This window comes from Esox lucius, chromosome 1 (genome assembly GCF_011004845.1).
Source record: "Esox lucius isolate fEsoLuc1 chromosome 1, fEsoLuc1.pri, whole genome shotgun sequence".
Classification (NCBI taxonomy): Eukaryota; Metazoa; Chordata; class Actinopteri; order Esociformes; family Esocidae; genus Esox; species Esox lucius.
The window spans coordinates 12,188,724-12,214,224 of NC_047569.1; the positions used below are offsets into that span (position 1 = coordinate 12,188,724).

Consider the following 25,501-nt stretch of genomic DNA (forward strand, 5'->3'; position numbering starts at 1 on the left):
AGTCATCCAGTACTAATCAGTGCACCACACAAACAAGAGGTGATACAGGACCCTCTTCCTCAATTTCTTGGACATCGCTATTACCAACAGTTACATCCTCCACCAGTTTTTGTTGAACAGCTTGCAGCTGAGTTGTGTGGGGTGACATTGCTTGCTGCTACTGCCACACCGAAAAATATGGTTTTTTTTGCACATTTATAGTATAATTTCAGTTTCTCAGAAGGCTGTTATGATGTATGATGTATTTTTTTGGGATTATATCTAGACATATTTGTGAAGCTTTCCGTTTGTGGATAAATAAACAGAACGTTTATCCCTATGGGACAAAATGGTCGCCAACCAAAGTGCATAGCGTAGGCTCCATCATCATCATCTTCCGCTTATCCGGGGCCGGGTCGTGGGGGCAGCAGTCTAAGCAGAGATGCCCAGACATTCCTCTCCCTAGACACTTCCTCCAGCGCTTCCGGGGGGACACCGAGGCGTTCCCAGGCCAGCCGGGAGACATAGTCCCTCCAGCGTGTCCTAGGTCTTCCCCGGGGTCTCCTCCCGGTGGGACGGGACCGGAACACCTTCCCAGGAAGGCGTTCCGGAGGCATCCGAAACAGATGCCCAAGCCACCTCAGCTGACCCCTCGCGATGTGAAGGTGACCGAGCTTCTCACCCTATCTCTAAGGGATCGCCCAGCCACCCTGCGGAGAAAGCTCATTTTGGCCGCCTGTATCCGGGATCTTGTCCTTTCGGTCATGACCCAAAGCTCATGACCATAGGTGAGAGTAGGAACATAGATTGACCGGTAAATCGAGAGCTTCGCCTTGCGGCTCAGCTCTTTCTTCACCACGATAGACCGATACATCAACCGCATTACTGCAGATGCTACACCGATCCGTCTGTCAATCTCCCGTTCCATCCTTCCCTCACTCGTGAACAAGACCCCTAGATACTTAAACTCCTCCACTTGAGGCAGGCACTCTCCACCAACCTGAAGTGGGCAAGCCACCCTTTTCCAACTGAGGACCATGGCCTTGGATTTGGAGGTACTGATTCTCATCCCCACCGCTTCACACTCGACTGCAAACCGTCCCAGTGCAAGTTAAGCACCTACCTGGGTGCCTTGGAGTACTGTGCTTGCTCCATCCTAAAAATAAACATAAAAATTGGTGAATCGCTCCTCTGGCGATACACACTTCCGGTCTCTCACGTGTCTAGAAAGGTTAAGGTTTTGTAAGCATTTACCCTGCAAAACATATTTTCATTCCAAGTTTCAAATTATTATTACATTTTCAAATTCACCTGCATGCTTGATGAGCTTATAAGGGACAGCCTCCCAGGTGGTGAACAAGTTCTGGCAAACTTGTCGTGGCTGAAGGATTTCCTGCTGGTGATGCTGTGTGGTGGCCAGTAGTAAAGTCCCCCTTTGAGCTACTGCTACTCCTGCCACACAGTCATCGTCCTCCGGGAACAAAACTACAGAAACCGTCATCACCTGAAAGCAATGTTTTAAAAAAAACTGCAGTATAAGACACACACAGGTTAGTTAAGAACAATGTGGATACACAAAGACACCTCAGTAACTTAATTGTAACAAGTGCAGGTTTAGCTAGTCTAACTAAATGTATTGCCAAGAGTAACGCTATCCACAAGATGTGGATTACGTTATACAAATAAAACACGATTTAGTAAATGTTACGTATCAGTTGATAAAAGTTACAAGGAATAAGCACATATAAAATTCTTACTTGTTGATACACTAAGAAACACGATTTAGACAAGTTATTTAACAATGTTACCATACCTGTTCAACGGCTGATATGCGAAAAAGCACCAAACATCCGAACTTGAGAATAAACAAAGAAACAAAAAATAGTAAGCAACCAAACTTGTGGACACACGAAGAAACAAGGGTTACTGTAGGTATTTCATCTCAGGCCCATGCAGTTTTTTTTCAAGCTCAGTTTCTATAACTTAGAACTTGCGTTCAGCTAGTTTCGGGAAAATATTATGGTAAGCAATGGTGAGAGACAGCTGTTTCTATGTGTTTACTGTACATATCTACACAAAAGTCTATTTTATTTATAAACTACCAATGTTGACCAAGAGTTGTACACAAAGTTTAACAATATTTAAATAAAGTTAATACAAATAATCAAGGGGTTTGATTAAAAGGGGTACAATTGGAAACACAACTACCTGGCCGCTATAGTGTGAGTTATTTATTTATCAATGCAATTGATTTGGAAAATAAAGTTTTGAAAGATCCACCCTCTTCCTTACATGACTTCCTAAAAAGGTTTCTATAGCCTTAGTAATTAAATGTAATTCATAAAATTACTGTTTCATATTAGCAGAGAAAAAAATATGCAATGTAGCCTACACCGTAGCCTAGGTACCATTCATATTCTCTGATTATTTTACTTAAGATTCAGCTTTTTATGTAGCCAAAATCATCAAATGTAGCTAAATAATTAGCCTATCAAGAAAAACGGCAAGTGCACACGGAACAAGACCAAGGAAAACTGCGTCAGGGGTTAAGTTAGCCGGCAAATGCGTCTTTTCGCTGGTATCAGGTGAGTCCCGCAGATTAAAAAATATTACCCACCAAAGTGCCAAATGAAAAAGTAAATATATCATATACACTCTGAAATGTTCAAAACCCAGACGTAAAAAAAATAAAAGAGGATGATGGCGCTACTGAGGCCAGAAAATTAGGTTTCCGTAAATGATCTGAGCCTACAGTATAGCATCACAACAATCTTAGGCCTATTTCAATACTTCAGCCAGCGCCATAGGGACTTCCATGAAATAGTCAAAATAGGGGGTTGGGGTTCTAAGCCCGGAAGGTATTGTTATCCTAGCAACGCCTCTGGCGACAGCAAGGATCTGTAAACTGATCTTCACAATCAGTTCACAGATTGTGAAGAATTAATTCTGCTGACTAATTTAAATAAAAAATATTTGTTGGTTCATAGAGTTTGTGTTTTATTGCTGTTTAAGTGTAGGGTATTTTACAGTATGGCTAATTCCAACATATGTCCGGAACTCTGGAATTTAATGGCTGACTTGATAAGACAAATAAGCGACTGAAACACGCTTGTTTTGTAAATAATAATATAGCAAAATTAGGCTACATTATGGGGATTTTTTTGTTGCGTTTTTGTAATTATTTAATCAAAACATAATTGTCAGGGCTACTGTACCTGACTGTTGTGGTCTAACTTCTATTTATTTGTCAATGTAATTCATTTGGAAAATAACATTTTGAAAGCTACACCCTCCTTTCATGACTTTTCCTAAATAGGTGTTGCATATACAATTTTTCCATTATCTGATTTCAAAACTCACAAACTGAAATTTATTTTGAGACTAATTATCATTTTTTACTCCCTATTCCTAGTAACTGATTGGGCATGGGACAATACAAGTATTTTAACAGGCACTTTGTCTCACCCATCTTTCTCCTTGGGTTAATGTGGTGTAATTAACATTAATTTGTTGTACAAGAAATAAACTAATTACAAGGTCTCATCAATCGCCATTTTAATAGAAAATTTTGAAAAATCTATTGTTATTTACCTCTGAAAAACTTTATGAAACCATGATGGGTTGAAAGTGTAGCCTTTTGCCAATTAAACAAACTAAATGTCCTTCATGTAAATGCGCTATGTTAAACACTTTAATTATATGTTTGTTTGGGTCTAGTGTGGCATATTGTAATTTATCAAAGAAATCTGGTGGGAATAGTAATTTCTTTTTTTATTTTAATTTGTTTTTCTTGATAGAAACAGATGCAGTCTTCTGGAAATATTAGTGCAGAAAGTAGCATCAATGATGCAATAAGTAATGTTACCCTGGTAAAAGTCTACATAAGTCTACTATTAGCCTACATAAATGTTAACTTAATCATTATAATCAACTGCTATATTTGTATTTCTGTTAAAATTATTACAGTTAACAAAAAGAAAGAGATTCATATGTGTAGACCTATACATTCTCAGTTCTCAGAAATAAGTTAATCAAGCAAAGCAACACAGCAACATGGAATCAAACAGTAACATAATCAGGTGTCTTAAGCCTGAATAAGTCCCTTATTAGAGGGTTGCAATAAAGAAATTGAGTGCAACTGAATTCGAGGGACAGATTTGAATAATATTGTCTACTATAATCCTATTCATGGATGATTTTTCTGATTTTTCATGTTTTATTCTGGCCATATAAATACAGAAGCAGGCTTGAATAACAGCAGTTTCAGGTAGGTGTCGATGTTCACACAGAATAGACATGGACAAAAACATTAAATAGAAAATATGAATGGCCACCAGGAGTGGTGTGTTTTTAATGTGTGTGCATGTGTGTGCATGTGCGTGATCAGACATTTTTAAATGAATCCTCACAAGAGCCAAGCACAAATATATTCAATGTTCACCCATAGACTTTCCAGGCTCAAAACCTACTGTAGCTGATGTAACCGAGGTAAAAATGCCACATTATTTTTCACCACCTATCGCCTAGATTTATTTCATATACTTCCCTTAACTATACAAAAAAACTTAAAAACCCTTTAATGGTACAGCGATTGGTTAGACCAGCTTTCTGTGAGAAAAAATGCAGTGTCCCCCTCACCTATTCAATATTAATATTGGCAGAGTTATTGTTTTTTTTTAAAGGGACTGTATGACCGCTGCAACCCTCTAATTAGGAACTTATTCAGGCTTAAGACACCAGGTGAGTCAAATTAATGATGAGGTAGAACAGAAAACCAGCAGACGCCAGCCCTCGTAGGGTAAGATTTGAAAACCCCTTTCCTAAAGATATAATTGTGAAATAGATTACTTCCTGTCAGTGTTAATAAGGTGTACTAAAGTGTTTTCATGCAACTACTTATTGTCCAGATAATGTACACTTTTTAATAAGAGTCACAAATACAGCACTGCAAACAGTCAGCCCTTTCAGCAATGACCTTCTGTGGCTTACCCTTCTAATGGAGGGTGTCAATGAGTGTCTTCTGGACAACTGCCAAGTCAGCAGTTTTCCCCATGATTGTGATTGTGTGTACTGAACCAGACTGAGAGATTGAAGGCTCAGGGAGTTATTTAGCTGATTAGAGCTCATCAGGTCAACATTTCTTTATTGTAAATATTTTTTTATAATATTTTGAGATACTGGATTTTTTATTTCCATGAGCTGTAAGCCGTAATCATCAAGATTAAAACAAAAGGCTTGAAATTTTTACTTTATGTAATTAATCTAGAATATATGAAGGTGACAATTTTTTCTTTTGAGTTACTGAAAAAAAAAAAGAAGAATCAAAGATGCACCTGTAGATGAAAGAGAATTATTAAAACAAAATTTACAAAGGAGCACACTGATAGGAGGGGATAAGAAAACAATGGGTGTGGTTCAAAGGAATGTGTTTGAGTTTAGGCCCCCATATTTAGAAACAAGCCCTCAAAATAAGGCCTTTTAAAATAGACAGGGTATTTTGAGGAATACAATTATATTGTAACGTCTTTGAATCTTAATTTGTAAGATCCAAAAGGCTAACACTAAAAAAACAATTCTCAAATTGAAAACTAGAAAATTCAACTGATATACAAGATTCAAAGAGGGTTTTACATGGTAACAGTTTACACATCGGCACATTTCAGTAGGATATTATCAGTCTGGCATCTCACCCAGAATGAGCCAGCCAATAATCCCTGCAATATTTCATACACTCTCGATACATCATTGCTCAACAGGTTGGAGTCAATAGTGGTTTATTTGTTTGACATTAATGACATTTAACAATTGGTGGAATAGACATTATGAACTGACAAGAGAACTGTCAGCGGATCAGCTTCCAACTCACTTCATTTTTAGGCGATAGGTGGTGTAAAATAATGTGGCATTTTTACCTCGGTTACATCAGCTACAGTAGGTTTTAAGCCTGGAAAGTCTATGGGTGAACATTGAATATACTTGTGCTTGGCTCTTGTGAGGATTCATTTAAAAATGTCTGATCACGCACATGCACACACATTAAAATCCATGTATTGTATTTACACATGAAGTTGTCATTTACTTGAACACACCTTTTTTTGTAGAATCGTAGAACATTTTGCCGGATTTCTTTGGTTTTTAGACCATATAAGAGAGGATTCAAAATAGGAGGGAATACCAAAATTGATAATCCAAAAGCCCTCCTCAAGGAAGGGGATGCTTGCTCAAGTCGATGAGCTAACAGGCTAAAGCAGGAATTGTACTCTAAGAATAGGAACACGACAAGATGTGTACCACATGTCTGAATAGCCTTTCTCTTAGCGTCAGATGACTTGTTCATGACACAGGCAAACAGAATCTGGATATATGTGAATATAACCACAATCAATGACATTCCTTGAACAAATGCAGTTACAAACAACCCGTAGTAGTTATTTATACGTGTGTCATCACAAATTAGCTTCACCAGTGATGGATTGTTACAATTCAGGTCCACTATTGTTGTTCTACAGATTTTAAAGCGAGTGACCAGTGATAGCAAAACCACAACCAGAGAAATTATCAAAAGCCACATTACAATGATTATTTTCTTTAAGTTATTCTGACTCATGATGTTGTTATACCTCAGCGGACAGCAGATAGCGATATATCTGTCATAAGCCATGGCAGTCAGTATAGTAAAGGAACCCACTCCGTACAGGTGAATCAGCAGAGCTTGGATGAAACATGTAGGGTAAGAGATGGACCTGTTCTGAGTCAGGATCCTCACAACTAGCTGTGGGAATAAGGCTGTAGCCCCAATTAAGTCATTAATAGGCATAGAGCAGGATAAACATTGGTTTATGCAACTTCCTGTCCAGGGCTATGGTAGCTAATACAGTCATGTTACAAAATACAATGAAGCAGTATGTAAGAGTTCCAAAAATGAATGCTGGATAAACATCTGATGGAGCTATGGACAGTGATTCCAAGGTCAACATGTATGTAGAATTTGTATCCATCGCAAAAATGTGTTTTAAATTTTTCTCCAAAAAGCAGCCAACCTGAAATTAGAAAAAGGAAAATATGATATTCTGTAAATATGTTGTCCAATTTACACATTTAATTAGAAGAGAATACTGTTTTGAATTCAACAAAAATAGTGCCTCTACAGCTGAAGAGGAAAGAAATAAAAATACAATACAAATTATTGCAACTATTGCATTAACAGGTTTTCTTTTTTTTGTCAAGTGGAAACACATTCATTCAATAGCCTATTGCAATTTGGGTAAATCTATCAAACTAATTGGATATTTCATACTTCTCCTTATTTCAGTCCACCTCGAGAGCTGTTAGTTACCTTTTGTTGTGACAGACTCTGATGTGACAATCTCCTGACTAACAACTTTTCATTGGGGCATATCAGACAAGACCAGCCCTTTATTGTATCCACCCTGCAAACAGGGGATATCTTAAGTCGTCATGGTCACCTGCAAACATGGAACCATGACGCAACTTTCTGGGGATGTCCTAATGACTTATGTTTGGAGAGCAAGTGTCTACAACGGTGGCGTCGTTAGCCCTGGGCGTCCGGGGCTATAGCCCCGGATCTTTTATGAATAGCCCCGGATTGCAAAATGGAACAAAAATAATAATAATAAAAAAATAGCCCCTGATCTATTCACCTATAATCCGATCGCACGTTATGACAATGTAGATGTCTAGGCCGTTAGCGTGTACATCAAAATTTTCCGCATGTACATTCAAAACGCTGTACTTTCTGTCCTGGGCTGAGCGGGAGGGTGGGCTAAGCCACACATGTATTGTGATTCTAACGACGCCTCTGGTCTACAAGACATTTACTCAACTAACCTAAAAACCTAAGGAAGAGTTTGACAATATTTACCCATTGCAATATTATGACTGGCTATTATTAATTCTGCCTTATTATTATTTCCTCCAGAAAGTATTAAACCTGAACTGAGAATGCTTAATATAGGTCCCAGTAAATGTTTGTCTAATTAATGAAAGATAATGTTGTGAATGTGTTACAGTCCCTGATTCATTCCTGAGGAGGTCGGTTGCAACCACTTTGTATGTCTTCTCTTGTCAGTTATTCAACTTGTCTCTGTCTTACATGCATACGTGTTACATGTACGGTTTGTTATCCTTTTGTATGAGTTCCCTTCTCTGGTAATTTTATCTCTCTCTCTTGCTCCGTGTCCTTATTGGAATGCACCTTCTTTCTTTGTTTCCACATGCCTGTAGTGGCTTCAAAAGCCTGAGTTATACCCGCAGTACCTTACTTATTCATTTGTGAAAATACAATACCTTTCAAAAGTTTGGGGTCACTAAAAAATTTTCCCGAAAGGAATATAGCTGACAATATTCCTCAGATTTTTCATGTTTTATTCTGACCATATAAATATAGAAGCAGGCTTGAATAACTGCAGTTTCAGGTGGGTGTCGACGTTCTCACCGATACCTTCTGGAGGCCATTCTTATTTTTTATTTTATGTTTTTGTTTTTGCAGCATAGAAATTTGGGAATACAGCGTAGATATTGCTAATGTTTTAAATAACTATTGTTCCTGAAAACAGCTGATTTATACTACTTCTACATAGCCAAAACAGAGGCCAATTATAAACAACCAAATCCAAGTTTATAATTTTGTTATTATATTAGCACATCTGAAAACTGTTGTGATGATCAAAGTAGTAATAAAACAGGCCTTCTTTAGACTTGTTGAGTATCTGGAGCATCAGCAATGGGGGTTTTCGGTTACAGACTGAAAATGTATAGAAACAAAGAACTTTCTTCTGAAACTCATCATATAGTTTCAGAAGAAACTATACTTGTTCTGAGAAATAAAGGGTATTCCATGCGAGAAATTGCCAAGAAATTGAAGATCTTGTACAACGATATGTAATACTCCATTCACAAAACAGCGCAAACAGGCTCTAACCAGAACAGAAAAAGGAGTGTGTGGCCGCGGTGCACAACCGAGCAAGAGGACAGATACATTAGTGTCTACTGTGAGAAACACCTCAACTGACAGCTTGAGATGTTTTCCTGGCTGAACGTTAGTCAAAGGTGGTACCCCAACCCCCGCTACTCCGCGTGTGAAATCTGCCCTGTTGGCCATGCCCACTTGAGCAGCTAATGCACACTAACCTATTCTTTAAGTTTTAACATGTTATATATTTTATCTTTTTTTTTACATTATGTAGGATTTTACCTATGAGTTTTTTTTGTTCTCCTCTGCTTCTAGCATATTATGTCTGAGCCATCCGAAAACCAAAACACATTGGGGTGTGCGAGAGACATGGATAGGCAAATCGACACGAATAGGCTACAGCACATCGGTAGTCCAAATATAGGAAAACAAAAAGCTAAAACTTTCACAATCTTGTCAGGCAGTGCTGAAGCTACAGGAAGCTGCAAGAATAGTCAACTTTTTGAAATCTGATTGGTTATATTAGAATGTTTACTGTGCATGTGAACACAGTGATGGAAAAAGACAAGTCATGTGCCGCAGACCCGATCTGTGAAAAGTAGGTGCCGGAACAAACTGAGGAAAATCTGAGAGGTGCTGGATCTTGTTCCGGCAGGATCTGGGTCAAATTAACCACTGGTTGCGTTGTTTCTTCCTCCATCCCCCTCTCTCGATTTCCTTCAGCTTTAGGCTACTTGGCTATGCTGCTTGCGCTCATCCAGCGTCTTCAGGTTCATATATTTACAGCTCTGGAAAAAATTAAGAGACCACTGCAAATTGAACGCTTCTGTTCCTCACTGTTCCAATGCTAGAGCCTCTTAAAGGTAAGTACCCCAGATCTGGGGTACTAGAACCTAGAACCCTTTAGAACCTTTTTTTTCCCCAGAAGTTCCCTCTAAAGCATCTCAGCTCTTGGTCTCACTACCTTATATGGGCATAGAGCCTTTTATGACCCCTCCCCTCCCTTCCCCTTCCCAGGGTGCGTCAGGCCTCCTGCTGGCACAGCTACCAAGTAGTAAGTAAACGGCATTGATCCGACAAACAGAGGCTAAAGTTGAGTTTGCAATGAAGCTAGACACTCAATCTATCATAAGGAATTTTTTTTGGATGACTGGGACTTACCTTTATCGATCCAGCCATCTGAAGCGCCATCTTTATTTGAAAGTTGAACACTTTTCTCATCACAAGGTAAGCTCTTGTTTGGTCTGTGTCTTGTCATAAAGCTTCCAGTTTGGTACCAAATTAATTGTTAGGTTCTTAGAACCTTAACCAGCCTATTGGCAATGTTATCCGATCATGTATGACTGATAAAACATATCGATTGTCTGGGTGGTCAGTATGCGCTGTTGGGCGTGGACGCCTTAGTTTCATGGAACGTTCAGTTTTCCTTTTAGCTAATGCTACGTTAGCGTAGCTTAGCATAGCTTTAGGTTGGATTGACAAGTCTAGTAGCCAATTAGATTGTCCCTTCAGTGGTAGGCTTATTTCCCAGGCTGGGGAAAGCTTCTCAATGGATCCTCGTTGCGCAACAGGTCAAAGGTCGCATGGAAAGTTACTGGGATGAGAATGTTGTTTTTATTGTAAAGATGGGTTACTATACTAAACAAATAGCATTAAAAACATTACAGATGTACATCAAACAGTGGAATTATGTAATATACAGATTTGAAGTAAAGGGACACTTGGAAACTGCTCTTGACCCCACTTATTATACTTTTTTTTATGATAATGTTGACATGTTTAGGTAACCATAGGATGTATGTATAGCTGAGAATATCAATATTTGAGTTTTAGCCTGTCCATGAAAGAATAGAAAGAGTAAAAACAGTTTTTTTAGTTGTGTGTTCTAGCTTGTGGCTGAAAACCGTCTTTCTTCCAATCTACATTCTGCTGAATTCCTCAATCTACCATGTGTATTTTATACAGTATACCTTCACTGTGCATGTCTTGACAACATATGTGCACATAAATTGCAGTTATAATGGGCAAGGGCAGTATAGGCGGAATTCTCAATTTCTTCATTTACTTTCTAGGGGCTAGAGCACTTAAGCAAGCCTCCAGAAAATTTGAGCAAAATTGGCCCTCCACCAAGTTGGAAGTATTCAGAATAGCCTGGATAGACAGTACTCTACAATGCCGGAAATCACTCACGTCTGCTCGATCAGCTTATTTCTCCAACCTGATTGAAGTGAACAAGAACAATCCAAAATGTCTCTTCGATACAGTTGCAAAGTTAATAAAAAAGCAAAGCACTACAAGTGGGTCTTCACTTTAGTTATAATGAATACATTAACTACTTTGATGAAAAGATCATCACCATTAGAAAACAAATAACTGACTCCTCCTTAAATAGTTATGGTCCTCAAAATCTCAGTTGTCCAGAGAATGTCCTGAACCTCCCTGACCAGGTGTCAATGGGGACACTTGAATTTTTTGAAACCGTATTCCCAACAACTGAATGACTTCTTGAAGACAAATAACATTTATGAAATGCTCCAGTCTGTTTTCAGACCCCATCATAGTACTGAGACTGCACTCGTGAAGGTAACAAATTACCTTCTAATGGCCTCAGACAAAGGTTTCACATCCGTCCTGTTGCTTCTTGATCTTAGTGCTGCTTTTGACACTATTGATCACTCGCTTCTCTGAGAGAGACTGGAAACCCATATTGGGCTACGTGGACATGTTCTAGCCTGGTTTAAATATTTATTTATCTGAAAGATATCAGTTTGTTAGTGTGGATGGCATATCCTCTGACAAGTCAAAGGTATGTTTTGGTGTTCCTCAAGGCTCGGTTCTGGGCCCATTATTGTTCTCACTATATATGCTGCCTCTGGGCAATGTAATCCGAAATCACAATGTAAATTTTCACTGTTATGGACACGCAGTTCTATATTTCAATGAAGCATGGAGAAGCCCCTAAATTAACTGCTTTGGAAGCATGCGTTTCAGATATTAGGAAGTGGATGACAGAGAACTTCTTGCTATTAAACTCAAGAAAAACAGAAATGCTCATTTAAGGACCCAAGAAACTGAGCGTTAGCAGATCTCACTGTGAACCTCGACGGCTGCATGGTCATATCCCAAAAAACTGTGAAAACCATGGCATTACCCTTGATGGACATATAAAATGTCTCAAGAGTTGCTTATTTTCATCTTTGAAACATTGCAGAAATCTGAAACTTTCTGTCAAAAACTGATGCAGTAAAACTAATCCATGCAGGGTAACTGGGAAGAAGACAATGTTCTTCTTCCCAGTTACCCTGACAAATCAATATATAAACTTAAATTAGTGCTGCACACGGCTGCTATAACGCTAACTAGAAACATTTTTTTTAAACAGGTTACGGTTGTACTAGCGTCTTTACACTGGCTGCCTGTTAGGGTTAGGGCTGATTTTAAGGTTTTATTAATAATAATAATACATTTTATTTTTATAGCGCTTTTCTTGGACTCAAAGTCACTTTACAATGCAGATAGATAAAAACAAAACAAAACAGAACAAGATTAGGCACAGGTGAGAAGGGAGGGGGGCTACGGGTAGGCAGAGGTGAAGAGATGCGTCTTGAGGTGGGACTGGAAGATGGTATTGTTAACCTATAAATCAATACATGGACTTCCTCCTACTTTCCTCGCTGAAATGATCCAGCCGTACATACCTACACGTAACCTAAGATGCATGCCTTTTAATTGTACCTAGAATTTCTAAACGAACAGCCGGAGGCAGAGCCTTTTCTCATAGAGATCCACTATTGTGGAATGATCTGCCAATTAAGGTTAGAAATGCAAACTCAGTGCAAACTTTCAAGTGTCTACTAAAAACTCATCTCTACAGCACGGTTTATGATTAGGTGTATCCTGGCCCGGGGGCGTGAAGGTGACCAGAAGGCTTGATACTGTCCACCCTTGCTGTCTTGCCAGGTGGGCTCTCATCGCCACTGGGATGCCCTCCCTCCAATGCCTTTCGGGGGAAGAATCACTGGCTTGTTGTTTTCTCTCTGTTGCGTACTTGTGCAATTGGGCTGTACTCTCCTGGCAATACTCAGGCCTCATTCAGGGAGGTTGCGGTTGGTGGGTGTCCCTTTGGTTGATGCTTGGCAATGTGGGTGGATTGATTTCCTGCCTGTTGGGCCCTGTCTCAGTCCCAAGATCTTACGCTGCTATATTATTGTGATGGGGGAGTTGGGTCAGTTCTCCTTCACCACTATAAATCGTTGTTGATATGAGGAATGCATTTTCTGAATTTTCCCAGTCTCCTCCCGTTTTAAAGTTTAGGAGGACATGAGGTTCTGGTCCACACCTGCGGAGTACCTGGTTTGGGGGGCCCATTGCTGTCCCTTTTCAAAGTTGCAGATCAAGACGATACCTAAATCTATTGAAATCTGTGATTCTACTTGATGCAATCTGAAATGTTAACAAATGTTATGCAGATTGGATGTAGTTTAGGTGTTATTAAGTTCTATTTAAATATTTTGACATGCTTGGGTGTAAAAGAAAACAAGTTTCCACTTGATTTTCCGATGTTACTCATCTCTGCGACTTCAGAACCGGTAAGGTGCTGTATGAAAAGTTGCCAGATCATTGACCGTAAACCGTTAAATGAATGGGAGTCAGTGGTGAATGAATAAACAATGAATTAAGAATAAATGGTTGCCATGGTGGTCCTGGAAGGAAAGGACCCCGTCATTTCTGCTTGCGGATAGATTATTTTTATTGACCAGTCTGAGATATGGCTATTTCTTTTGAAGGAACCGAAAAATTTCAATTCTATGTATATTTACATATAAAATGATTTAGTTTAGACATTTATACCTATGTATTGGGCCCAGGATGTTCTGCCGCCCTAAGCAAGACAAAAAAAAAGGTTTAGTTAAGGTATCACAGTACTGGAGTTAAGGTTAGGGTTTGCCAACAGCCGCGGCTCAGGTGCACTGGAAGACATCAGTCAAGTGTCATGCTAGGAGGCAGCCACTTGTCAAAATGACGCCTCAAAATCAAGTGCCCTAGGCGGCTGCCTAAACTTGCCAAATGGGAGGGCTGGCCCTGCCTATGTTACTAATTCTGGTCCAAGTACGCAATCTTTAGAATGTCAATGGTTAACAGCTGTTTGTGTAAAGGTGTGAATAACGAAGTACAACAAAATGCATATAGCAGCTAACCAGAAGTGCAAATAGAAGGCAGAAAATGTACAATGTACCATAGGAAACAGGATTATAGTAGACAATATTCTGATGATTTAAATGGTTTATTCTGGCCATCTATAACAGAAACAAGTTTGAATTAAAAGCAGTAAGCAAGCAAATTATTATTCATACATAGAAGCAATTCGATGTGCTTTATAGTGAAAAGAAAAAATGCAATAGAATACAAAAAGTCAGATTGTTACAATTTTCTAACCACTCTCCAGGGGCACTCTCCACCCTGCTATCTCAATTTTTGCACTACAGTGCTAGGATGAACCCGTCAGTCCTTTCATGAGAATCTCTGCAGCGATGTTTTACCTGGCTGTCTCCAGGGGGACATTCATGTCATGTCTGTACATGCATTTTACATTAATCCTTGATGAATTACAGTTCCCAGAACTGTTAACTGCACTACCCCGGTATCTCAATCCTCGCGCTACAGTGCTTGGATAAACTTGACAGTCCTTTTGTGAGATAATACCCTGCATCGATGTATAAACAGCAGCACAAGAACTTGCATTATCCACCATAAGCAGATTGTAACATTTACAGAGGTTATTCAGCACCAGAAAAAAATATTGGAAAAACATAGAAACAATTCAATGTGCTTTACAAAGAAAAAGAGAAATATAATAGTACCATAAAACATCATAATAATAAAACAAATTTGTGGTTAAATTCAAGTGCTCAGTCATAGGCGCGTGAAAATAAGTGTTTTTAACTGGATTTAAAAACTGATGTTTGGGGCAAGTGTAAGATCTTCTGATAGTTTATTCCAGTTGTGTACAGCATAACTGGTAAACGCAGCAACACCATGTTTAGTTGGGACTCTGGGTTATACTAGCTGACCTGAGTTCTTGGATCTAAGAGCCCTGCTCGGTAAATACTTTTCAAATATATCAGAAATGTATTCAGGGCCTAAACCATTCAGTGATTTATAGGCTAAAAGTACCACTTTCCAATTTAAAATCTATTCTGTAACTGAAGCCAGTGCAAAGATTTAAGAACTGGAGTGATGTGCATTCTTCTCTTGGTCCTGGTTAACATTCTAACAGCAGCATTCTGAATGAACTGCAGCTGTTTTACAGTCTTTTTGGGGAGTCCAGTTAAGAGGCCATTACCGTAGTCAACACTTCTAGAGGTAAAAGCATGGATGAGCTTCTCTTGGTCTTTCTGGGACACCAAGCCTTTGATTCTGGCTATATTTTTAAGATGATAGAATGGTGTTTGGTGACCACTTTGATGTGACTGTTAAACATGGGGTCTGAGAAGACCAAGATTACGCACTTGGTCCCTGGTTCTTAGGGCCTGTGAATCCGACTCTTTACTAATTTTATTTCTCTTATTTTTGTTGCCAAATACAATAATCTCTGTTTTATCTTGGTTTAATTGTAGCCAATTTTGATTCATCCAGGTATTTATGTGCTCAACACAGTGACATATTGAGTCAATTGAGGTGTTGTCATACATTTCGAGAGCCATATATATTTGAGTATCATCGACATATGTAGTTGATGGTAGTTATGGTAGTTAATGTTGTTGTTCGGTAGAATTTGGCCCTGAGGTAGAATATAGAGATTGAACAGAAGCGGTCTGAGAACTGATCCTTAAGGAACTCTGCATGTCATAGCCACCCTATCAGATTCATGATTGCCAATGGTGACAAAGTAACTCCGGCCATCTAACTAAGACCTGAACCAACTAAGGAGAGTTCTACCCAATTTCCCAGCCTATCTAGAAGTGTTCTATGATCTACAGTGTCAAATGAAGCACAGATCTAATAGAACCAGAACTGTTATTTTATCCGAATCAGTATTCAGCCGTATATCATTTAAAACTTTTATCAGAATAATTTCAGTACTCTGGAGATGGCCGGAGAATCAGAGCAGCGGGGGCGGTATTGCATTGGCTTTACCGCGCCGTTGTGACGAACAGAGAGCTGAGCCGGAAGGCAAAGCTCTCGATATACCGGTCAATTTTCCTCCCTACCCTCACCTATGGTCATGAAGGCAGGGACATGACCGAAAGAACAAGATCGCGAGTACAAGCAGCTTAAATGGGTTTTCTCAGAAGGGTGGCTGGCATCTCCCTTAGGGATAGGGTGAGAAGCTCAGCCATCCGTGAGGAACTCTGAGTAGAGCCGCTGCTCCTAAAGGAGCCAGTTTAGGTGGTTCGGGCATCTGGTAAGGATGCCCCCAGGACGTCTCCCTAGGGAGGTGTTCCAGGCACGTCCAGCTGGGAGGAGACCTCGGGGTAGGCCCAGGACTAGGTGGAGAGATTATATTTCGACACTGGCCTGGGAACGCCTCAGGATCCCCCAGTCAGAGCTGGCAAATGTGGCTCGGGAAAGGGAAGTTTGGGGTCCCCTGCTGGAGCTGCTGCCCCCGCGACCCAATACGGATAAGCGGATGAAGATGAGATGAGATTTCAGTACTCTGGTGAGGTCAAAAGCCTGACTGAAATTTGTCTAAGAGACCGCTTGAGTTGATTTAAGACAACCTTCTCAGTGATCTTTGTAATAAAAGGGAGATTTGATACAGGTCCAGAGTTGGTCAGAATAGATACATCCAGTGTTCTCTTTTTTAAATTGAGGCTAAATGGCAGCTGTTTTTAGAGATGTTGGGAAAACGTCTGATTGCATAGACCCATTAACTATTTGCTGTAGATACATTATAGCGTTCAAATTGTTTGAAAAAAGTCAGATGGCAATGTGTCGAGACAACATGTGGAAGCTTTAAGACATCGAAATTGCGACATAAAGCTTTATGGTTGCAACCATTTAGGTCTCGTCACTCCAAATTACAGTGTGCGGGATGCTGTGACGCGTGTCAAGGTGTTGTGGGATTTTCTTGTGGCATTGGCGCAGTAAAGGCTTCTTTCTGGCAATTTGACCATGCAGCTTATTTTTGTTCAAGTATTGTCGTATAGTGCTCCAAACCGTCTTTTTCCAGAGCAGCCTGTATTTCCCCTGAGGTCATCTGTGGGTTTTTCTTTGTATCCCAAACAGATCTTCTGGCAGTTTTGGCTAAAAGCACATAAATAGAGATGCGAAGGGAAGGAAACTATGTGGTAGAAAAAAGTGTACATGCAATAGGGATAACTGCACCCTGGAGAGGATTGTGAAACAAAACCCATTCAAAAATTTGGGGGAGATTCACAAAGAGTGGACTGCAGCTGGAGTCAGTGCTTCAAGAACCACCACGCACAGACGTATGCAAGATATGGGTTTCAGCTGTCGCATTCCTTGTGTCAAGCCACTATTGAACAAGACACAGCGTCAGAAGTGTCTGGTCTGGGCTAAAGACAAAAAGGACTGGACTGCAGCTGAGTGGTCCAAAGTTATGTTCTCTGATGAAAGTAAATTTAGCATTTCCTTTGGAAATCAAGCTCCCAGAGTCTGGAGGATGAAAGGAGAGGCACAGAATCCACATTGCTTGAAGTCCAGTGTAAAGTTTCCACAGTCAGTGATGGTTTGGGGTGCCATGTCATCTGCTGGTGTTGGTCCACTGTGTTTCTGAGCTCCAAGGTCAACGCAGCCGTCTACCAGGAAGTTTTAGAGCACTTCATGCTTCCTGCTGCTGACCAACTTTATGGAGATGCAGATTTCATTTTCCAACAGGACTTGGCACCTGCACACAGTGCCAAAGCTACTAGTACCTGGTTTAAGGACCATGGTATCCCTGATCTTAATTGGCCAGCAAACTTGCCTGACTTTAACCCTATAGAAAATCTATGCGGTATTGTGAAGAGGAAGATGCGATACGCCAGACCCAACAATGCAGAAAAGCTGAAGGCCACTATCAGAGCAACCTGGGCTCTCATAACACCTGAGCAGTGCCACAGACTGATCGACTCCATGCCACGCCGCATTGCTGCAGTAATTCAGGCAAAAGGAGCCCCAACTAAGTATTGAGTGCTGTAAATGCTTAAACTTTTCATGTTGATACTTTTTTTTTTTTATTGGTCTTAAGTAATATTTGAATTTTCTGAGATACTGAATTTGGGATTTTCATTAGCTGTCAGTTATAATCATCACAATTACAATAAATAAACATTTGAAATATAGTCTGTGTGCAATGAATGAATAAAATATACAAGTTTCACTTTTTGAATGGAATTACAACTTTTTGATGATATTCTAATTTTATGACCAGCACCTGTACTGTCCAAATAATATTTAAGAGGCTGCAGTAACAGTCTATTCCAACATTGATAATTTTTATTATCAAAAGAAGTTGGGGCACATGTACTATAAGAATCCCCTTTCAAGGCCATTTACCTACATTTTTGCAGAACAGCTTTAAGTTGCTAACCCATTACTTGTTCCCTGAAAAAGGGGATACTCTGTAATGGACATTATTTTTACTTACAATGTGCTTTTACAGATGCCCTGACTGAATCCCCAAAAAGCAAGCAACAACTGAGATGATGCAACGTGTCTTGGAAAAACTCCCTAACAACAATCTCTCCTTTGGGTTTCTAGGTTACATCAGCTGAGTAATAGCTGTCTCAGGGACACTTGCTCTGCAAACAAAGAAAAGGAAATAGGTCATCCCAAGAAAGTCAGGAGGTTCCGACATGGTCTCCTGTTTGCAGATACAATATAGGGCCAGTCTTTACTGGTAATATCCCAGTCAGAAGTTGGTGAGGGGTTGTCACACGAGAGTTAAAGATAATAGCTCTGGTGGTGGACTGACATAAGAGAGAAGTATGAAATATCCAATTAGTTTAGATTTACCTAATTTGTAATAGGCTGTTGAATTAATGTGTAACAAAATAGAAAACACATTAATGCAACAATTGCAATAAAATGTAGTGCATTACTTGTTTTTGGAAATTAGAGATTCACTGCTTTGATATAAAAACATTATTCTTTTAATTAAATGTGTTTTAGACAATGGTCAAACATTTACAGATCATATTTTCCCTTTCTCGTTTCAGGTGGGCTGCTTGTTGAAGACACATTTTAGTTATGGATACAAATTCTACATACATGTTGACCTTGGAATCACTGGCCATAGCTCCATCATGTGTTTATCCAGCATTTATTTTTGGAACTCTTACATACTGCTTCATTGTATTTTGCAACATGACAGTTTTAGCTACCATAGCCCTGGACAGGAAGTTGCATAAACCAATGTTTATCCTTCTCTTCAACTTGCCTATCAATGACCTAATAGGTGCTACAGCCTTGTTCCCTCAGCTGGTTATGAGCATCCTGACTCAGAACAGCTCCATCTCTTACCCTGCATGTTTCATCCAAGCTCTGCTGATCCACCTGTACGGAGTGGGTTCCTTAACTATACTGACTGTCATGGCTTATGACAGATATATCGCTATCTGCTGTCCACTGAGGTATAATTGCATCATGAGTCATAATTACTTGATTAAAATAATCATTGTAATGTGGCTTTTGATAATTTCTCTGGTTGTGGTTTTGCTATCACTGGTCACTCGCTTTAAAATCTGTAGAACAACAATAGTGGCACCGATTTGTAACAATCCATCATTGGTGAAGCTTATTTGTGATGACACCCGGATAAACAACTACTACGGGTTGTTTGTAACTGCATTTGTTCAAGGAATGTCATTGATTGTGGTTATATTCACATATATCCAGATTCTGTTTGCCTGTGTCATGAATAAGTCATCTGATGCTAAGAGCAAGGCTATTCAAACATGTGGTACACATCTTGTAGTGTTCCTATTCTTAGAGTTCAATTCCTGCTTCAGCGTGTTAGCTCTTCGATTTGAGGATAAATACCCTTCTTTAAGGAATGCTTTTGGACTATCAATTATGGTATTCCCTCCAATTTTGAATCCTCTTTTATATGGTCTAAAAACAAAGGAAATTCGCCAAAATGTTCTGCAATTCTACAAACGAAAGGTATCTTCAGGCAAATGAGAATAAATACATGCATGGACTTTTTGTGTGTCTGTATATATGTGCGTCCAGAAAAAGAACAGTAAACTATGGACATGTCTGTTCAGTGAGGAGATATGCCAATCCCCACAATTAAGATTACAATAAAAGTTGGGGTTTGGAGTTGGGTTTAGGTTTATAAGATTGCAGTTAAATATGGGGTAAGAGTAAGGTTAATGAAGCCAATATATTGAAGCGAAAGAAATATCCGGTTGAAAAAAGACTTAAAGATTACAAAAGTTAGGTTTACTTCTCATGGTCTGCTCTCAAACAAAAAAGCATTTATTTAACAAACATATTATTTGAGAATTGCCAATTTGTTATTCTGCCAGACAGTTGTAGATGTCTTTTAGTAAGTAAATTACATTTACTGATGATAGTGCACCTCATGTTCATATGTACGTAAATAATACACCAGCAACCTTTTTAAGAAAATTAATATTAAAATAAGTAAAAAATATTAAAATAAGTGACCATGGCTATTTACATTTGACACACCTCTTATTAACTTTATGGTCAAAACCATCCTTTCAAGCCTGATGGAAATTTACAATGCCATAGCATGAAATACAATGTCACAACCCAGTAAACTAAAATAACTATTTTTCTGAGATTGACACAATAGTATTGGTGCCATGTTGAGTGAATACTGAAATTATTAATTTGGCTCTATTTTGGAAAATTAGGGCATCTTAAGAATACACCAATAGACCTGGCAGGCTCATGGCCTACTTCACCAGATGTAACCAAAGTACACATTGCTTCAAATGCCACATTGTTTTATGCATCATGTATCATTTGCAAATCAAATTAGTTGAAAACTGTTGAGATGGTTGTCTTGAGATGCAAATCTCATGTCTATTTTATTGATTAAGTGTCAAAGAAATACAACACTTCACAACAACATGTTGAGCAATGGCATAGTGAAAGTGTATTGAAACTATTTATTTTGCCAATATCATTGTCCGGCCCATCCTGGGTGAAATGCCAGACTGAATGTCCGGCTGAAATGTGCCCGTACCCAGAGGGAGGACAGCAAAAAATATCTACTGAGCCACTGATTCTGCTAAAATGTCCCATCTTTTCTACTTCATTTGTGACTGTGCTTGATTGCTGTGGAAGCTTATAAAATTGGTACTACGTATACACTAGGACGGGAAATGCAGTACAAATGGCAAGTCTAAACATGCAATTAGGGCAAATATGTTTATTTTAGAAAAATATGACCGCCGCTGTTGGTACGTAAGTATATGTTCATATCATGATTTGAACACTTGCTACCGCTGTAATTGTTGGAGAAAAAGCAGAATGAAATTAGCATCTAACATGAACAAAATAAGTTACAAACACTCTTTGATCTAAATGTGAGTAAGTACAGTGGGGAGAACAAGTATTTGATACACAGCCGATTTTGCAAGTTTTCCTACTTACAAAGCATGTAGAGGTCTGTAATTCTTATCATAGGAACACTTCAACTGTGAGAGACAGAACAAATTTTTTTTTATTGCATGACATAAGTATTTGATCACCTACCAACCAGTAAGTATTCCGGCTCTCACAGACCTGTTAGTTTTTCTCTAAGAAGCCCTCCTGTTCTGCACTCTACCTGTATTAACTGCACCTGTTTGAACTTGTTACCTGTATACAGTGGGTATAGAAAAGAATAACCCCCCTTTAAAAGAATCACATTTTGTTGCTTTGCAGCCTGAAATGACCACGGACAAAAAAAATTGTCTGATTCATTCAGCTGTATTTACAACTAATAACATCCAAGTGAAAGACCCTCCTGGGGTCAGGACATCGTTCCAAACTGGATGAATGAGCCAGGAGGAAACTGGTCAGAGAGGCTACCAAGAGGCCTACAGCAACTCTGAGGACTAGAAGGCTCTCTCTGGGTCGTGGTCATTGTGTGCATGTGACAACAATATCACAAATTCTCCATAAATGTGGCTTTTATGGGAGGGTTGCAAGAAAAAAGCCACTCATCAAGAAAGGGCACATGCAGTCACGACTGAGCTTTGCCAAAACGCACCTTGAAGATTCTAAAATAGAAATATTTGGCCTCAACGCCAAACCATATGCCTGGGGAAAATCCAATACAGCTCACCATCCAAATAACACCATTCCTACAGTAAAGCATGGAGGTGGTAATATCATGTTATGAGGTTGTTTCTCTGCAGCAGGGACTGGAGCACTTGTCAGGATAGAGGGAAAAATGGATGGGGCAGAATACTGTCAAATTCTTGAAGAAAATCTGCTGTTCTCTGCCTGAAAGTTGTCAATGGGAAGAAGATTTACTTTCCAACATGACAATGATACAAAGCACACAGCAAAACTGACCACACAGCGGTTGAAGGAGAAAAAGGTGAATGTCCTTGCATGGCGTAGTCAGAGCCCGGACTTTAACCCCATTGAAAATCTGTGGAATGACTTGAAGACAGCAGTCCACAAACAGTCACCATCAACTTTAACTGAACTTGAGCAGAAGAGTGGTCAAATATTGCAATGTCTAGATGTGCAAAGTTAGTAGAGACATATCCCAACAGGAAAATGAACGGGAAATAACAGTGTAGTAGCTAGCAGTTTAGCTACAGTATAAAAAAAAAATGCCAAAGAGACGTAAGTCAAGAACACGTATTGTCCTTACTGTGGCAATCATTTAATCAAACTAACACAATTTTGCGGTGGTTGTGTAAAGAAAAAAACAGGTGATACAACGCCAGACAGAACACCGTCAGGTAACGTAACGTATGTAAAGTAGCTACCTAGCTCAGGAACCATAGACTGTAAAAAAAAAATTGACGACGTCCCTTCGCTCTTTTCCATTGGTGAAAACTGAAGACGCCAGTGTCCCGATATGGCGCTGACATCTTGGACTTGCGTCTGCGCAGATAGCGATCTTGGGACCAGTTCTGCGCAGTAGTTATGCGCAGTAGCGAGCAGGAAGTAAAGCCGCGAAATCAACGGCCCCACCCCTGTGCAATAGGGTCTAACTGCAGCTTGCACCAGTCACTCACGCCGCGCCCCTTTGTTTTCTTTGCCTTCAAAATAAAAGCCCCTTTCTTTTTTTGGTTGTACAAAATATGTATTTATAGTTGTGTTTTTCTAAATTGTATTTTTCTAAATAAATGCCCGTTCTTTATAGTTTGGGATGGAACTACAAAATGCAATTAAAAAAACAATCAGTTCATGTTGTATTGGATTAGTTTTTGTATTTGCTAATGTATAATAAATTGAACTGCAAACAACAAAACTATTTATTTAGAAGTAAGCAAAAACACATGACAATAAATAATAAGTCTTAATAAGTGGATGTGGATGTAAGTTATGTACTATGTGACAGTACTGTCACATAGTGGGCTGGTCACAAGAGGACTAGAAGGCTCTCTCTGGGTCGAAGCACTGAAAGAAAAATCATCCACTGCAGTTAACATGTGATTCCAAAGGACTTTATGCTGATCAGTATCTGTACGTAGATGTAGGCCCTTTAATCCTGTGGGTATGGAAATGTCAGACTGTCTGTATTATTATATTAACAAATGATAAATGTACAGCAGTGGGTAGAAATCATATTGGTGCAATGCATTCAATAAACCGGATCACCAGTTGTACACACGATCTCCCCAGTGTTCAGAAATGGACTCTATTCAGAGGATTTGAATTTTATTCCACATTGAACAGGACGTTATTAAAACCAAAAAAGCATAAAGTAGACTCTCAATAGATGTTAGTTTTAAAAATTTAAAAATTATACAAAAAGTTCACCCAAAGGTTGTTTAAACATATGACATCTCTTTTTTGTCATAAACAATTAATTAACAGTCTGTAATAACAATGGAGAATTCAAAATTCAATCCCAAGTTTCCAGCCACAAATTGTCACGGGGGCCTGCAGCTTGAAAAACACCCAGCTGGCTCAGGGTTGTCTGCCAACAGTTAGTATACGTGTCCGTTCTCACTGAAAGAGAAAATAAGTGAATAAATGTAGCAAATACATATTCAATTATTTTTTCCGCCACACCCCTTTGTTACACACAAACACCTTATTTTTACCTATTGCATTTGGCGGCAAAAGTGATCGCAGTAACCTGGATGTGGGTGTTCTGAGTAAACTGCTTCAAGTACACCCCTTTGTCCTGTTCTAACATATCCTGTAAAAGAAAAAACAGAATGATGATTATACTGACCAGTGACCACTAGACTCAGGATGTGGTCTAAGCGTAGTTATGACATCAATACTGAGTGTAATGACATCGATCGATTCAAATCGATCCAGTGTTAAGATGTTTACCAGGTGTGCAGTTTTTGAAAAGCATTCCACATTCACGACAGGTGTCCACGGTGTACATGGTGTAGAATTATTTTCTGTAGGACTCAGAAAACCTGCTCCATGTAGCGACTCCTGTGAAAAACAAATTATCAATCAAAAGTGAACATTTCCATAAGGTTAGTGAAAACACACGTGAGGTACTCAAGTATTGTATACCACAGCACCCTTTATTTAAACACTTACTGTCAAGCCACTGAAAATGTGCCGTCTCCTGAAGGAGTCAGTGGACACACAAGAGCCAATCTTAAGTATGCCTTATCTCCTTCCTGTAGTACCACTTCATTTAGGATTACAGAAAGCACACACGTTGGTAACTGTAAAATACAGGTCAGGCAAAATCAAGCATAGTAAAGACAACACACTGACTACACTATTGCCTGTACAAATGGCAACAATCATAGCATAGCAGAAATATGAAAATTAACAATTATTGGTGAGAACATCTATCATAACGCATTGCCCTGATATTGATATGACTGTACTAAGGGATGTATAAGCATGAGACTCTTGCAGTGACAGGGCAATTATTGTGCATAAGGTGCTCTATAGTGTGTGTCATGGTGGTAGTGCAAATAAGTCCAATAGTGCAAGGATAAAGGGAGGTGTTGTGCCATGTTTATTGGCTAATATAGCCAGTAAAAAGTGAAGCCAGTAAGTAAACATTACCTCCAATATGATGCACCTGTCATCCTTTTGAGGAAAATGATATTATATAAAAAAAAGAAAATTATATAATAAAAAAACGTAAGGTTGTTTTATATATATAAAACAACCTTACGTTTTTTTTAATGAATTAATCAAGACAGGATAAGGCCACTGGGTGTCCTCTGCCATCATCATGCTCACCTCATGTTCCCTCTTGCTGACCTTTGGGACCCTGTATATTGGCTGCAGTGAACCTTGGAGCAATGCTCTGGCCTCATTAGTCCAGTATGCAAACCTCTGTCCATGGCTTTTGAGTAAGATATTAGTAAAATAATAAAAAAAGTAAACTAATGTAGAAGCAATGTATTGTAGGAAGTAACATTTAGAGTTCTTTGATGTGTGGTTAATACTGTAGTGCTTTATAGATCATGCTTAGTTAGACTTCTGGAAATTGTAAACAATTAACCAAAG

General features: G+C 39.2%; 1 protein-coding gene, 1 long non-coding RNA gene and 1 pseudogene across 4 annotated transcripts; 1 reads left to right on the plus strand and 2 right to left on the minus strand.

The window, feature by feature from the left end:
• Positions 1-5,300: 5,300 nt before the first annotated feature.
• LOC106024387 lies at positions 5,301-6,956 on the minus strand (annotated as a pseudogene).
• An 11,812-nt stretch (positions 6,957-18,768) lies between these two features.
• On the plus strand, positions 18,769-20,038 carry LOC105031646 (putative gustatory receptor clone PTE03). Its single transcript, XM_010906201.2, has 2 exons — positions 18,769-18,841; positions 19,075-20,038. The coding sequence occupies exon 2, from the start codon at positions 19,106-19,108 to the stop codon at positions 20,036-20,038; it is 933 nt and encodes a 310-aa protein (XP_010904503.1). The 5' UTR covers positions 18,769-18,841; positions 19,075-19,105.
• A 3,859-nt stretch (positions 20,039-23,897) lies between these two features.
• Positions 23,898-25,080, minus strand: LOC114839639. 3 transcript variants are annotated; one of them, XR_004576029.1, is made up of 5 exons: positions 25,052-25,080; positions 24,569-24,662; positions 24,347-24,457; positions 24,109-24,206; positions 23,898-24,013 (listed from the first exon to the last, which is right to left on the minus strand). It is a non-coding gene; the product is annotated as an uncharacterized LOC114839639 (long non-coding RNA). The 3 variants fall into 3 exon arrangements; XR_004576028.1 differs by having other exon boundaries at positions 24,569-24,699; XR_004576027.1 differs by lacking the exon at positions 25,052-25,080 and having other exon boundaries at positions 24,569-25,023.
• Between the last annotated feature and the right edge of the window lie 421 nt (positions 25,081-25,501).